General features: G+C 40.9%; 1 protein-coding gene across 2 annotated transcripts in view; it reads left to right on the forward strand.

The window, feature by feature from the left end:
• VEPH1 (ventricular zone expressed PH domain containing 1) overlaps nucleotides 1–13,216 on the forward strand; it is an 89,951-nt gene that overhangs the window by 21,751 nt on the left and 54,984 nt on the right. For both annotated transcript variants that reach the window (XM_026057796.1, XM_026057797.1), the window contains exons 4-6: nucleotides 379–545; nucleotides 2,353–2,562; nucleotides 11,573–11,793. In XM_026057796.1, coding sequence (XP_025913581.1) covers nucleotides 379–545; nucleotides 2,353–2,562; nucleotides 11,573–11,793 — 598 coding nt within the window. The remainder of the gene's footprint in view (nucleotides 1–378; nucleotides 546–2,352; nucleotides 2,563–11,572; nucleotides 11,794–13,216) is intronic.

The following is a 13,216-nucleotide window of genomic DNA, read 5'->3' on the forward strand; positions in this document are numbered from 1 at the left end:
TAATTTAAATCACACTTAGTCTGGTTTCAGACTCCATGGAGTATCATCCAAATCTGAAAACTCATTAAGCAGCCACAAGTACAGGATTTTGTACATGAGACTGAAAATTATAATTAATGGTAAATATTTCTTACTCCCATGTTATTGTACCTAGAATAATTCCGTTTAGGTTATTTATTTATTAGGCTTCTTGGCCCAGTGTGCATTTTTCTACAGTGAGTTTTATGTTTCCCTGGTTTCATATTGATGACTCTTAGAAATTGGTGTCTCCAGATGTGAGCTGACTTTCTAAGGGTCTGTCTGGCTATAGGGTATTGACATAGTCAGTCATGGGGCAGTGACTTTTTTTGGATGGTTTCTCATTTGTTTTGTTAACAGGGAACTCCATGTTGCTGCGTGTCCTGCCTTCTTTGTATGAAAAGCAACCACAGCCCATAAACCGCCATATGAGGGAGCTGGTGGCACTGATGGCTCAGCTGGATCAAGCCGAACAACACCATCTTTTAAGGCTGTTCCAGATAGTGGCTAGGAAGAAAGAACTTGGGGTAAAACTATATTTGGAAAAAATTACAGCTCAATATTGCACCTCCTTTTGGAGGAGTTTAATTTGTTTTGGATAACTAAGTAATGTTTGTCTGCTAGCTACTCTCAGAACAGTAAGGAGTCCCATAACACGCATGACAGTGTACTTCAATTCCATGTAAATTCTTCAATTCCATTCCAGATCTTCCATTAATCATAAAAAGAACATTACAATGACTCTGCTGGACCAAAAAGATTGGTTAAACCAGAGCTGTTTTCTGCCTTTTGGGCTGTTCCTCTGCCAGCTGAGTATTAGTTTCAATAACTATGTTTCCATTAGAATATATGAACTGCATTAAATAATTCATCAAGGAGAATTAAAATGAGTTAAGAACTGATTAGAAGTGAGTTAGAGATTAACAAAGGCAAAATGCATCAGGCTTTGAAAATGGTATGACATTGACAGCAGCCAGAGCATTAAAACTGGGCACAAAACTCCCTACTTTGTAGAAAGCAATTTATGAAATCTCTGGAAAAAAACATTAACAGTAGTTAAAATCTTCTCCCGGGTAGTCAAGGAATCCTTATCATAATATACATTCACAGATGAAATAGAACTCCTTTTGAAAGCAAGACACTTGTTAGCCAAATGGGCCTGCTGTGCCTCGCTGGCTGTGGGGGGGCAGATGTGTCTTGCAGGGCTGCGTGCTGGAGCTGACACATGTTACGTTGCTTCAAGTGACTGACATGGGCTTGCTGCAGAAGAGGATTCTGGCTTTGTGAAATGCAGATGTATAAACCAAGAAATACACAATTATGCATTTAGAACATCCCCCAAAGCCCCTTGACACTGGCGGAAAGCCTCCCTTTGACTTTGGTGGATGTAGGATCAATCTGTAATATTAACACGCAAATATTTATCCTTGATCCTCATTAGTTTTAAATTATTTCATGTTTGTGCAGTGCTTTGTGTCTGTGTCATGCATAAATCCTAAGTATTATAATTTATTACTACTAACAATTTATTCAGGCCACCCAAATTCAGTATTTTGCCAGTGATGGGTGTCAACTTACTGAAGCCGATAATTCTCAAAAAAGCAACAGGAGAATGAGTCACTTTATGCCCTGTAACTGTAATGAAATACGTTTTACCCAGGTGACAACAATTTCACAGTTCAGAGGTGTATTGGTGTGTGTATGTAAGTGTGTGTGTATATATATGTGTAAAATTATCATTCACAACAGAGTTAGGTAGTTGAATACACTACATTCTGTTTACTAGAGCACTTTAAGGACTAGATCCTCAGCCTCTTGAAAATAGTGTTGATACAAGAAGTGACTACTTGTCTACACCATTTTCTGTGCAGGGAGGATCTTGCCCCGTATTTTTTTTGTCTGTTCTAGCTGTCAACTTTGTCGTGTTGTTTAGTCTCCCGGGGAAACCAGACATTTGTACTAGTACTTTAATTTACTGCATCGTTTGGGAAGACTAATTCATGTGTTGTTTTAATCAATGAAGTATAGGACTGGCCCAGAGCAAGGGAAATACTTGGTGAAGCTTTTTGTCTTTTTTTTTTTTTTTTTTAACAATTGGGCATTAACTTACTTATATATGCATAACTGTAATGTTTCAGGGCTACAACTTACCCTTATTCCATATGTTGAGCTGAACTCCTATTGACCTCAGTGATAGCTTTGTGCAAAGGTCAGCAAGGCTGGAAAAATATTTTACTAAATCAAAATCTAGTGTTTTATTTTTATTGCTGCAATGTACAGTACCTCTTTTGGTTACATATATTCACAATTCATTTCTCTTTTTTTTTTAAATAGGTGCTGAAAGAGTGTATTCCATGTCTAATGAGACACTTAAGAGACCCTAATTATAGTGACATTATTCTAAACATACTTACAGAAATATCTAGCTACGAACCAATAGCCTTAGCCACTTTTCTTCCGATGCTAAAAGAAATTGGTGAGAGTTTTCCAAGCTTTATTGGGCAAACAGCAAAGATCTTTGGAGCTGTTGGACGTATTGATGAGGTAAGTTTAAAAACAAAAAAGTTTGTTGGTTTGTTTGTTGGTTTGGGAGATTTTTTGGCTAAACCTTGTATAAAAAATACATCCAAGTGTTCCTTTATTCAGGTACAGCCAGACGACCCTACCAGGATATACTCCTGGTCAAAACCAGCAATGTCCGTGATGTAACGCTAGGATGGCTAGAAGAGCAAATAGCAAAAATATCATGTGGCATCTTCGTGGCTGAGACTGCCCTCCGAACTTTTAACCAAAAGAATATAGTGAAAGGCGCCTGTACAAATAGGGTTTAGATTAATGAGAAAGAAAACTTCTACAAGAGATTAATGATCATGGGAAAGAAGAGTATCTAAATTCTTGTAACTGTAAAGATAAATATCTAAATTATCATTATTATAATTGTGCATCCAGTCTGTGCATGTTTATATTCAGTTTATTTGAATTGTCTTTTTATGGAATTGTTAAAATTCTGATTTGATAAAATCACAAAATTGTCATTATCCCAGGAGCTTAGCTAAGTTAGACTGCAGTACCTACAAGTGAAGTGAAAAGCAGGGAAAAGTGAAAAAATATTTTGCACAGCCTTGGTATGATATTGAGTTTTAGATGCATATAGCCTTCAAGAAGGTGGTAATAATGCAGTGAAATATGAACTTCGTTATATAGTGTAATCCAGATATTGGCCTTGTAGCCATAGTTAATTGGATATTTCTGACAAATGTCTTTATAATGGAAGTGTTCAGCGGTGATGCTGGGCTCAAGTCTGATTCCGGGAACATCTTCAGGGACTGGAATAACTGCCTGGCCTTTTGGAGTTGCTGTGGGTTAACTCAGTTCGGGATCTGACCCAATGGAAATATTATGCCTGAAAACAATTTACAATGACAAAATCCTAAAAATTACGGGAGTTTCACGACAGGGTAATGAATCTGCCCTGAACTTTCTGCTTTAGTCGCAGATGTGCAATCGGGACACAGAAGCTATGTTTGCCTAACCCAGGTGCTACAGCCAGACTTGGATATACTCTGTATCCGGAAACTGCTCTCCTGCGTTTCCTCCCCGAGGCTGGAGCCCCTCTGCCCGCTCCCAAAACGCCGGGGCCTGATGAGCAGTCCGGCAGCCTCCTGCCGCCCAGCCAGCGGAGGGCAACCCCGCAGACGAGGAGCCGCCGCTCCGCCTGTCCCGCGGGAGCTGTTTGAAATGCTGCGGCTTGGCAGAGGCAAACGCTGCGGTGTGTTCAGTCATTTTGTGGCATCCGTGTCACCGTCTCTCTTTCCGCCGACTGTGAATGTCCCCTGGTCAGTCAGTGGGCTGCCCGAGCCCTTTGGGTTACCCGCAACCTGTGTGCAGTTAGCACCGGGAGCGCACAGAGCCTCGCTGCCTGAGACTTTGGGTGTCCTGAGGACACCAAGCTGATTGGATGTATTTATCACACGTCATGATTTTTAATGAGCTTTCATTTTTGTTCTTGGGCGTATGCTTATGTGTCTTTCACCACTATTAGTAGACATTTTACTTCAGCCTCAAATCGCTGGCCTGTAAAGTCAAAATAATGTTCTGCTGAATTCAGAGTTTCTGGTAAATTATTCGTATTTTTAAGTCTGTGGCAGAACTTGATTATTTATCTAGAAAGTGAATGGTATGTAATAAACATAAACATTTACTGAAGTGTGACAGTGATGCCTATAGCAAAGAGCTGAATCCTACAGTTTCCTTGTCCTTTCAGCGATTCCTCAGGCAAAACTTACACTGAGTCAACTGGAGTTTGTCTGCATAAAGGCTCTAAAGATTGGTCCTGTATATAAATCAGAATTTGGCTCATTGACTATCTTAAATGTTTTAAGACTTTATTAAATTTTCTTTTCATAAACTGCCTATTGAAATTGCAATACAAGAGTAATGCTTTGCCCCTGAGGAAAGACCATTCATTCTTTGCCTTGCTTTGCTTCACTCTTCTCTTTTCTTCTTTCCTTTCTCTTCTCTCATCTTCTTTTCTCTTCTCTCTTCCCTGTTCCCTCTCCTCTCCTTTCCCTCTGTAGATGGTTTTCTTTGCTGAGTGATCATCGCTTATTTTACCATCACGTCCTGCTGCTTTCTCATGGGTTCTGCATACAGACAGGCTGCAGGATTCAAAACGTTTAAGCAATTTCACTGCTAGAAGGGAAATTACTTACCCTGTGGCTAAATATATGGCAGTTCATTCTCCGTTAGCGGGTGTTCGGCTTCCTAGCTCAGCATGCAAGGCACGATAAAGGGGCAGCGGGTCCCTGCATGCAGGTGAATGGGAGCTGTCGGAAGCAGGTGGCATGACTACAAGGTGTCCTTACTGTATTTTGCACATATATTCTTACGTGAGCTTGCGTATGTTTTGTCATATGGCTGCAGTTTCCAGCATACTCTTTAGCAAATACCAACCATAAATTTAAGGTGCAGTCTATTATTCAGCCATTAAAATAATTCTGTATAAATTTTAGATCTTGAATATTCTAACTTATCAGATAAGGGTTATTGAGTAATTATTGGGTAAATATTTTACTGAAGATTTTGCCTTTCCAAATCGGACCTTTTGGTTGTCCTGCCCTCCTTTGACTCCCATGGAAGCCAATTTAAAGGGAGGAGGGGAGGAAAAACGGCATAGTTTTGCTGTGCAGGGGAAAATCCTCCACATATTTGTCTTCTGCCTTTAAGATGAACGTTGCTTTTGTTTACAGTTGTTTAGACACAGATAATAGCGTGCTCTCAACAGTGATAATGTCATCAGAATCTCCAGAGAGATTTTTCTTTCCAGAGAAAATAGTTTCTTTTGGCCCCTAACCAAAGTTAGTCCCCTGAACGTCTCTGGTATTGTGCGAGATCGTGGCGAGGTTGTGTTCTGCACGTCGTAGTGCAGCTCGGTGACAGCTGCCAGCCTGTTCAAGCAATATACCTGCTTGATTAGGAAGGAGCTGCTGGAGCACGTGAAGGGGGATTGTAAACTCGCTGATAAATGATGTGCCATCACCCAAAGACGCAGTGCAGCTGGCTTGACCTGACACAGAGTCTCACGTACAACATATCGTCTACCCCAGGGTATGCACCTCAGACAGACTCATCATGTGGCATCGGGCTGTGGTATGCCCAGTTATGTGCTGCTGAAGGTACAAGGCATCCTTTAGGGAAGCTTAAGGGAAAATGTTCCTTTGCACAACTATTTTAATGATTCAGAATTGTCTCAATAATACTCTTAAATTAGCTAGCTGCACTAATTTAAACTGGGAGACTCTGGGGTGGGGGAGCCTGATGAGAGGCAGGGAGGATCCGAGCTGTGGCCTCTGGGGTTCAGGCGCAGGAGGTCGGGACTGGGAGGTGAGTTCCTCTGCGCTCCGGTTCTTTGGCACAGATAGATGTCATGGAGGAGTTACCAAATCCCTGCAAAACCGTAGGAACTAAAAGCATCACTTCTACCCGGCATTAGTCCTGCCTACACGTCAAGCTATGTGGACACGGTAACTGTTTCTGAAAATGAATTGATAGTTGTTTTAAATTGTATTCCTACTCTGGAGAGAGCAGGAGACCGCATATATGTAAAAATAGGCTATTTAGTACAGGTCGTGCTAAGAATGCCCTTTTGAACAAATAAAGGATAGAGATAAATATGCAAGTAGACATCAACTTTGTTTGGTTTCACTTGTTGCAATAAGACCAGTCATTTCTCCTTTGGCACTTAATTTTGGGTATGTAGTGCCACAGTGGTTGGGCAGCAGGTCTCTGATCACTGGTGGATACAGCACAGGAGGTCATTACACTTGCTGTATCTACTGATCTTGAGCTTTATGTGCATTTAAAATGAAATTAATCGTGTAAGAATTAAAAACCTTTTATGTGGCTTTGTAAATTTTGTTTCTGTTGATGTTTAAAAAAAAAAAAAAAAAGCCAAAATCACAGTGGAGACTGTGAGCCAAATTAAGTTTGCTCTTGTCTCTTTACTTGCTCCATCCGAGCAAAATTTACCTTTCACAACAACTGCAGCTGACTGAGCTTATTTCTGTTTGGCACTGAAAAGTTAGCATCTCCTAAAAGCTTTACAGCCCACCCATAGCTAGTTAATACTAGTATGAACAAAGTTGAGATTAGAACTCAAAGATTTAATTCAAATTATATATATTTAGCATACTGAACCGGCTCCTCACATGCGAGTGTCTCCGAGGCCCATTTTCTGCTGCATTCTGCTACTTAAAAGTGACAGAATGTATTTTACAGTTATGTGTTTATTTTGTTGATTTGTACCAATACCAAGAATAGGCAACCAACCAACAGGACATACACTGTATTTCATATATTGTGGGAAATAATAGATCACAGTGAAGTAGTTTACAGAGAAATGATTTGCCGAACGCTTTGTTCCTGTTTTTTTTCATCTGTTGGTTTGTGCAGACACACACGTAGCTACCAAGTTTTACGCACACAGCCCATATGCCTGCAGTGAATAATTTCTCTCTAATTCCTCTCTCGTGTTTAGTAGCTGGCGTTATGTCCCGTGTCATCGGTGGTGTTTTCTGACGAGCTGCAACCTGCTGATTTAGCAGAGGGCTCCGTCGCAGCGCGGCGCTGCGGCCGGGAGCGCCGCTTGCTTGTCGAGAGGACTGTGTGTTTGATGTGTTTGCAGTGGGTCCTGCTTTAGTGACATCCAGGAGACCTTTCACTGGATGCTGAAAAACGTTCATAAAAGCAGCATGAAAAGGGTGGCAAAGGTGAACTTTCCAACGTGTGACAAACGGCTCCTTTCCCTCCTCGTTTTGCTTTCTAAAATGATATCCAAGTAGTGGAAGATCTGCCCTGATTGAAATGTCTAAGCAGTCGTGAATCGCTGGGCGAAGCAGCGGATGTCTGTCTGTACCCGGCTGCGTGCTCCGATGCCCTCTGGCTTGTGCGTTTTTTTGCCTCTTCTGTAATGCGGGATGTGTCCAACTTCCCTGGATCACTTGGACATTTTCATATAACATGTTCCCTGTTCTTTCCCAGGCATTTTAACTGATGGTCTTTCTCTCACTTTCTCTTTACATTTGGCACCTTCTAGTTGTGGCTTTTGGAATTTTATCCTAAAAGTTTTTTCATTTATTTTAGGAAGCTGGAATGCTTTGTGGCCTACAGTTTTGTGAGGGTGTGTGGACCCACTTTTGAGGGACGCCCATCGGTGCCCAGTTGCCTGGAGTTGCCGGAGGCTGGGCGCTTTGACCCCGTGGGTCCCTGCCTCTCCTGTGTGCTCGGCGACTGAGTGCACCCCAAGCGGTTCCCCTTTCCCTTGCGAGGGTTTCATTACTCTGGCAGTTCCTTCTGCGGCTGTTGCCTCCACCGTATAGTGAGCCAAGAGGCAGGTGGTGTCTCTAAGTCCTCCCATGCCTTGCGTGTCAATAAGGTTTCTTGAAAAGACATAAAAATCAAACCAAAACAAAAACTCTCTGAATGCTCCACTGATACGCAGGACACTGTTCACTGCAGCGCGGATGATCAGCTAGCCTTAAAATAAGCAGAAATGCATTTGGCGTCATAAAAGCTAGACAGATCTTAATGGTTCAGCATATGAATAATCAGTGCACCCCCAAAAAGAATTAAAATAGTACTCTGATCTAAGGGTAACTGTTCATTATGAACATTACTGCAACCAGTTCGTTTATTTTGATCAGGTCAAGTAGAAACGTGTAAGCAGCAAAATGCCCCTGCCCACATCGTGCGCTGAGGATCGTCCCTGATCTCGCAGCCCACCATGGCGATGCCTTCCTGAAAACGCCTCTTGCTGCTTTTCCCCTGCTTCCTTTTCCTGGAGAGGAGCTGTGTTATACGTACACTGTTAGCTGTTACTTATAGACATGAATCAACATCAGGAACCCCCTCTCGAGCCAAACAAAATAAGTGCAAAGTGAAACGATAATGGTAGCACTGTAATTTTATTTATTCATATTTTATTTTACAGGGAGGTTTACTTGGGGGAAAGAGGTGGTCAGGATTGAAATCTGGTGCCTTATAACACAAATTGCAGATATGAGCAGAAAATAGTTTCTGCTGGTTTCTAGAAGCAATCTCTTGTGCTTATGCTAAAAGGCATTCTCCACCTTGGCAGTTCAGGCAGAACCCCTAGAGAGATGAGAGATTTGGCTGAAAAAACATCCCTTTATTTTAAAGGTTGCTGTCTTGTTTATACACACCACTTCTTCTGATGTCAGTGAGAGTCTCATGGGTGAAGCTGAAATAAGTTGTTGTCCCTTAATCATAAATTTGTGCAAAGCAAAACACCATCGTGGGGCATAGGTCAAATGGGCATTTTAATATTTTTTTCAATAATTGCATGTTTTGAAACAATTGGAAATTGGGAGTTTCTTCTGAAATCCTTCTGATCTCTTTTATAGTCTCCTGAGCCTGATTTTAAGACAAAGCGAAATATTTTGCCGCACCTCGTTGCCCATATTTTAAATCTTCACCTACTGGCAGATAAAGTAATGCAATAAAACATAAGAGATGCTTATGGTAAATCATATGAATACACAAAATAAGCACTCTTAAAATAGCAGTGGGATATGTATGTCCAGATAGGCTTTCTGAAACTTTTGGGGTAAAAATTGTGGCAGAGATGATAATGGCTTTCATGTTGAGCTATTTTGCTATAATTTTGTTTTGTAGAACAGTTACATATTATATTACTCACTAGAGTTTATTGTTCTTTTACCTCACTCCAGGCGAGTAGCAGCATTTCAGCATGGCTGGAGACATTCCAGCTGGATCAAAGTGACATGAAAGTGGTCAAAACTTCTCTTCCAGTTACGTCTGCTGCACAGTTTGTTTAGGAAACAAAAATGTGTTTTAAATGTTAATTGAGCCTGTGTTTATCTCTTGGAGGGAGGAATGTCTCCCAAATAAACTATTGAATATGCACCAGAAAGTCAAGCTCTTTCAAACCATTGAGGAAAAAGATCATGCCATTAAACTACCTCATCCCAAACATAGATGTATCTGTAGTTTTTCCCCATATGGCTGGAGGGAAGCAATTTGTCTGATATGCTTTTCCCATTTATCTTTGTCATGGCACAGCGCAGCAGATCTCCTTTTGTTTGAAATAAGTTGACTTTTTCTTTAAAAAATGTCTCGCTTGTGATATTTAGGCAGTGTCCTGCCAAAATCTCCAGTGTATTTTTATGGCCCAGCTTTACTCGGAATTAAACTTTCAGCAATTTTTTTCTCTCCTGTTACATGGTCCCAGAAGAATACAGGTAATAACGCCATTGCCCTGCAGTGCTCTGAGTACGTGTGTGGCACATGACTTCCCCTTCTTTTCTGCTGGCTTCTGGGAAGAAGAGAATTTTTTTTATTTTCCTAACGTGTCGTTGCTTGCATTCCGGTACAGGTTCTAAAAGCAAAAGCTCTTGTTATTTTCGTGACAATCTGCTGCGAGCCGAGTAGCTTGCGCTCGGGGAAACCATGCCCGTTTGCACCTGTCGAGGATCGGAGATGAGCTACCCACTTAATTGCTTCTTTCTCTGCTACTTTTCTCACTTTGACATTTTTAGGTTTGGAGAATCTAATACACTCAGGGCAATTATAAGAAAACAAAGGAACACCAGTACGTTTCCTTACCTCAGAGTTTATATTTTAGTATCTGAATTTATTCACATGCATACGCAAATAGTTGGAATTGGAATTGTTCGCACTTGCCAGGAAGAGATGATAAGGTATTTTTTATTTGAATTCTTTCTGTTATGATCTGAAACAGTCCCTTTAATCCTAACTTGTGGGGGACATGGTCTCACTGATAAAGTGGCTAGCAAAACTTGGACTACAGTGGGCAGATCAGACTTGCGATATGTTGGCAATGATTGATATAACTGTCAGACAGCAGCTTATCAAGTGTGATGAGATCTTAAAATGAAATCTCAGTCTAAATTTCTCTTTGTTGCAGTGTTAGTCACGGTTCCAATCTGAGTGTTGCTCTTAAATGAATTGCTATGAAAACAGAGACTCTCGGTGATTTACGAGGTACTTTAACGGCAAGCCGTTAGGCCCTGTGCGCGGAGATGGTGCTGAAGCTGGTGTGATGGGTGCAGCGAAGGAGGGCTGGTAGCCACCTGCTCCTGCGTGGCCGCGCAGTGTGGTCACGTCCATCTGCCTGACATTAAATCAGAAGAAGCCCAGCTGAATCTGAGTAGCACCAGCAAAGACAAGCTCTTAGGCAATACTGCTAAATATAGAAAATTACTAACACCAAACAGGTCCAGAAAGGAAGTTGCAACTGGGAAGCACTTCATGGTCTGAAAACTAGGTATTCACTTAAACTTCTCGACTAGGTGCTCATAACAACGAGTGGCATATGCAGAATTCACTGTAATTGCCTAGTAACTCTTGATTATTTGCAGTTATGGTATGGAGGGTAACGTGGACAAGCAAAACACTGGAAATAAGCCTATTAACACAATGAGGCTGTAATGCAGACTAAAAACCTCAGATACTGTCATTTATGAGATGCAGATTTCCACAAGCTAGTGCAGACCCAAGCCCCAGAGCCTGCTCAGGGCTGAGGTGAGCTCTTGTGGTAGGTTGTAATGTGTTTGTGTCCATTCTTATGCCCTGGAGAACTTACTATGCAGCAGGTAAGTTGCAAACATGAGGGGAAAGGCTCTAAGAGGGAGAGAGCTTGTGCCTAGGGCAGTGCACGTGAGACCTTGGCCCACTGTGAGAGTTTACCTGTCACAAACAGCACAAAATATAACAAGGAAAGGGCAAAGGAAGCTGAGGTATAGACGGGCGAGCTAGCTTATAAAGCCCATCAAAGATGGACGAAAATGGGATCCAGTGTCCTGCTGGGGCCCTAATCACTGAACCAGGCTGATATAGTGCCCTTAGAGCAATGTCTTTTTCTTAGTTATTGCAGGGTAGCCACTATTCCCTAATGACAGTGTTTTAATCAGCAGCATGCACACAAATTACCCTTGCACAAACGAACATGAAATGCATTTGTTTAAAATTGTTTTTATCTCCTTGCATTGTCTAGGAGCAAGCCAGAATATGTCTGATATATTTGGTAAACCAGCTGGCCAATATGGAGCACTCGTTTCATCATATTCTTTTGCTGGAAATTAAGAATCTCACCGACACCTTCTCTGGCATCTTGGGCACCCAGAGCAGAGAGATCTACCGCATGAGCAACAGTTTCACTGCCATAGCTAAGCTCCTCATCCAACAGCTAGAGAATGACAGCACATCAGGAGCCAGGTAAAACTAGTTTTCGTATGATAAAGGGCTGTCTCTGTGGCTGTGTGAGGAGGGAGAGGCAGTATGAATTTATATTAAGTATATTCAGGTTGTGATGAAAGAACAATTAGCTGAAAATAAGATGTACTGTGGTTTCTATAAGTTGATAAGTTGCCATCTTTGACTTCATCTTGATAGCCCTCCAATGCTTACTCAGTCAGCCATTGGATTACATTATTTCTGGAGTCAGGTAAGCGTACAAAATAGTTTACAGACATGTAATAGAGAATACTTTGTAGAAGTAACTTAGATATGCAGGCATAAGTATGAACAACACCAAGGCAAAAATCTGTAGTTAAAGGATGGCAGTAAAAATTGTAGGTGCACTGCAGCTGGGCATCACATGTAGTATCAGGCAGAATGATCTCTGAACATCATGCAGTGGAAACTATGTCATTTGGCCCTGAAGAATAAGGAAGCTATTGACGTTTTAACACCTATAAAAGAATGGAAAGAAGGCCATATCTCAGCTAAGTAGAGTAAGGCAACCTAAAAAGCTTCAGTTAAAAGTAGATCAGTAAGTCAGGCTACACAATTACCATGGAATTTATTCTAAAAGATAACTGGTAAAGCCTACCAAAATAATGACTGGTGTAGCTCTATGATAGAGGTTTGCTTAAAAAGTCTGGAAAAGTATTTTCAAACTTGTATAAAAAGATGTTCTGATCACTCAGCTTCTTTATGATAATTTGTATCTTAAAGCATTGCTGCATCTGTCACAATAAGAGTGTAAGTGTTACTTAAATATGTGGTACAGTAGTCACTTTTAGTTAGGGAGAGCCTTATAATTAGCAATGCGTATACTGAAATAGGTCAGGGGGACGTAATGGTATAGTAATTCTGTGATAAAATTTAACACAGATGTCAGAAAACTCATAACCATGAAGGATAGCCTTGGAGACAGACTCATAGAGTTGGAGCCAAAACATTGAGGTCATTTGAGAAACAATTAGTTGGTATCCTGGAGAGAGTTAAAAATGAAAAAGGAGAGGAATCCTGACATACTGACTCATTTTAAAGTAAGGCTATAAGAAATGTGCAAACTTCACCTGGTAGCAAAAATCTCAGCTGAAATAGAACCCTCAGAACTCACTTTTATAAAAAGTTTTATTGAAGATAGTGAAAAAACTCAAGTGAAATGACATACACGTTTTCCAAGCAAGTTAAGTTCTACTAAATTAAGAGTATGCCAGTTGCCACTTAATTAGGGGGGCCAGAAGAAAGGGAGAATGTCATGTATTATGGGAATGATAATGAAACAGATTAGGAACTGAGGCTTTAGTAATAAAGCATAATAATTATCCATGCGGGCATTATCTGCTAAAATGCTGAGATATTCCTATTCCTTATTATCTTTCATGCCTTATATTATCATTAAAGCTTA

Source organism: Apteryx rowi, unplaced genomic scaffold (genome assembly GCF_003343035.1).
Source record: "Apteryx rowi isolate R43461 unplaced genomic scaffold, aptRow1 scaffold_140, whole genome shotgun sequence".
NCBI classification, from domain to species: domain Eukaryota; kingdom Metazoa; phylum Chordata; class Aves; order Apterygiformes; family Apterygidae; genus Apteryx; species Apteryx rowi.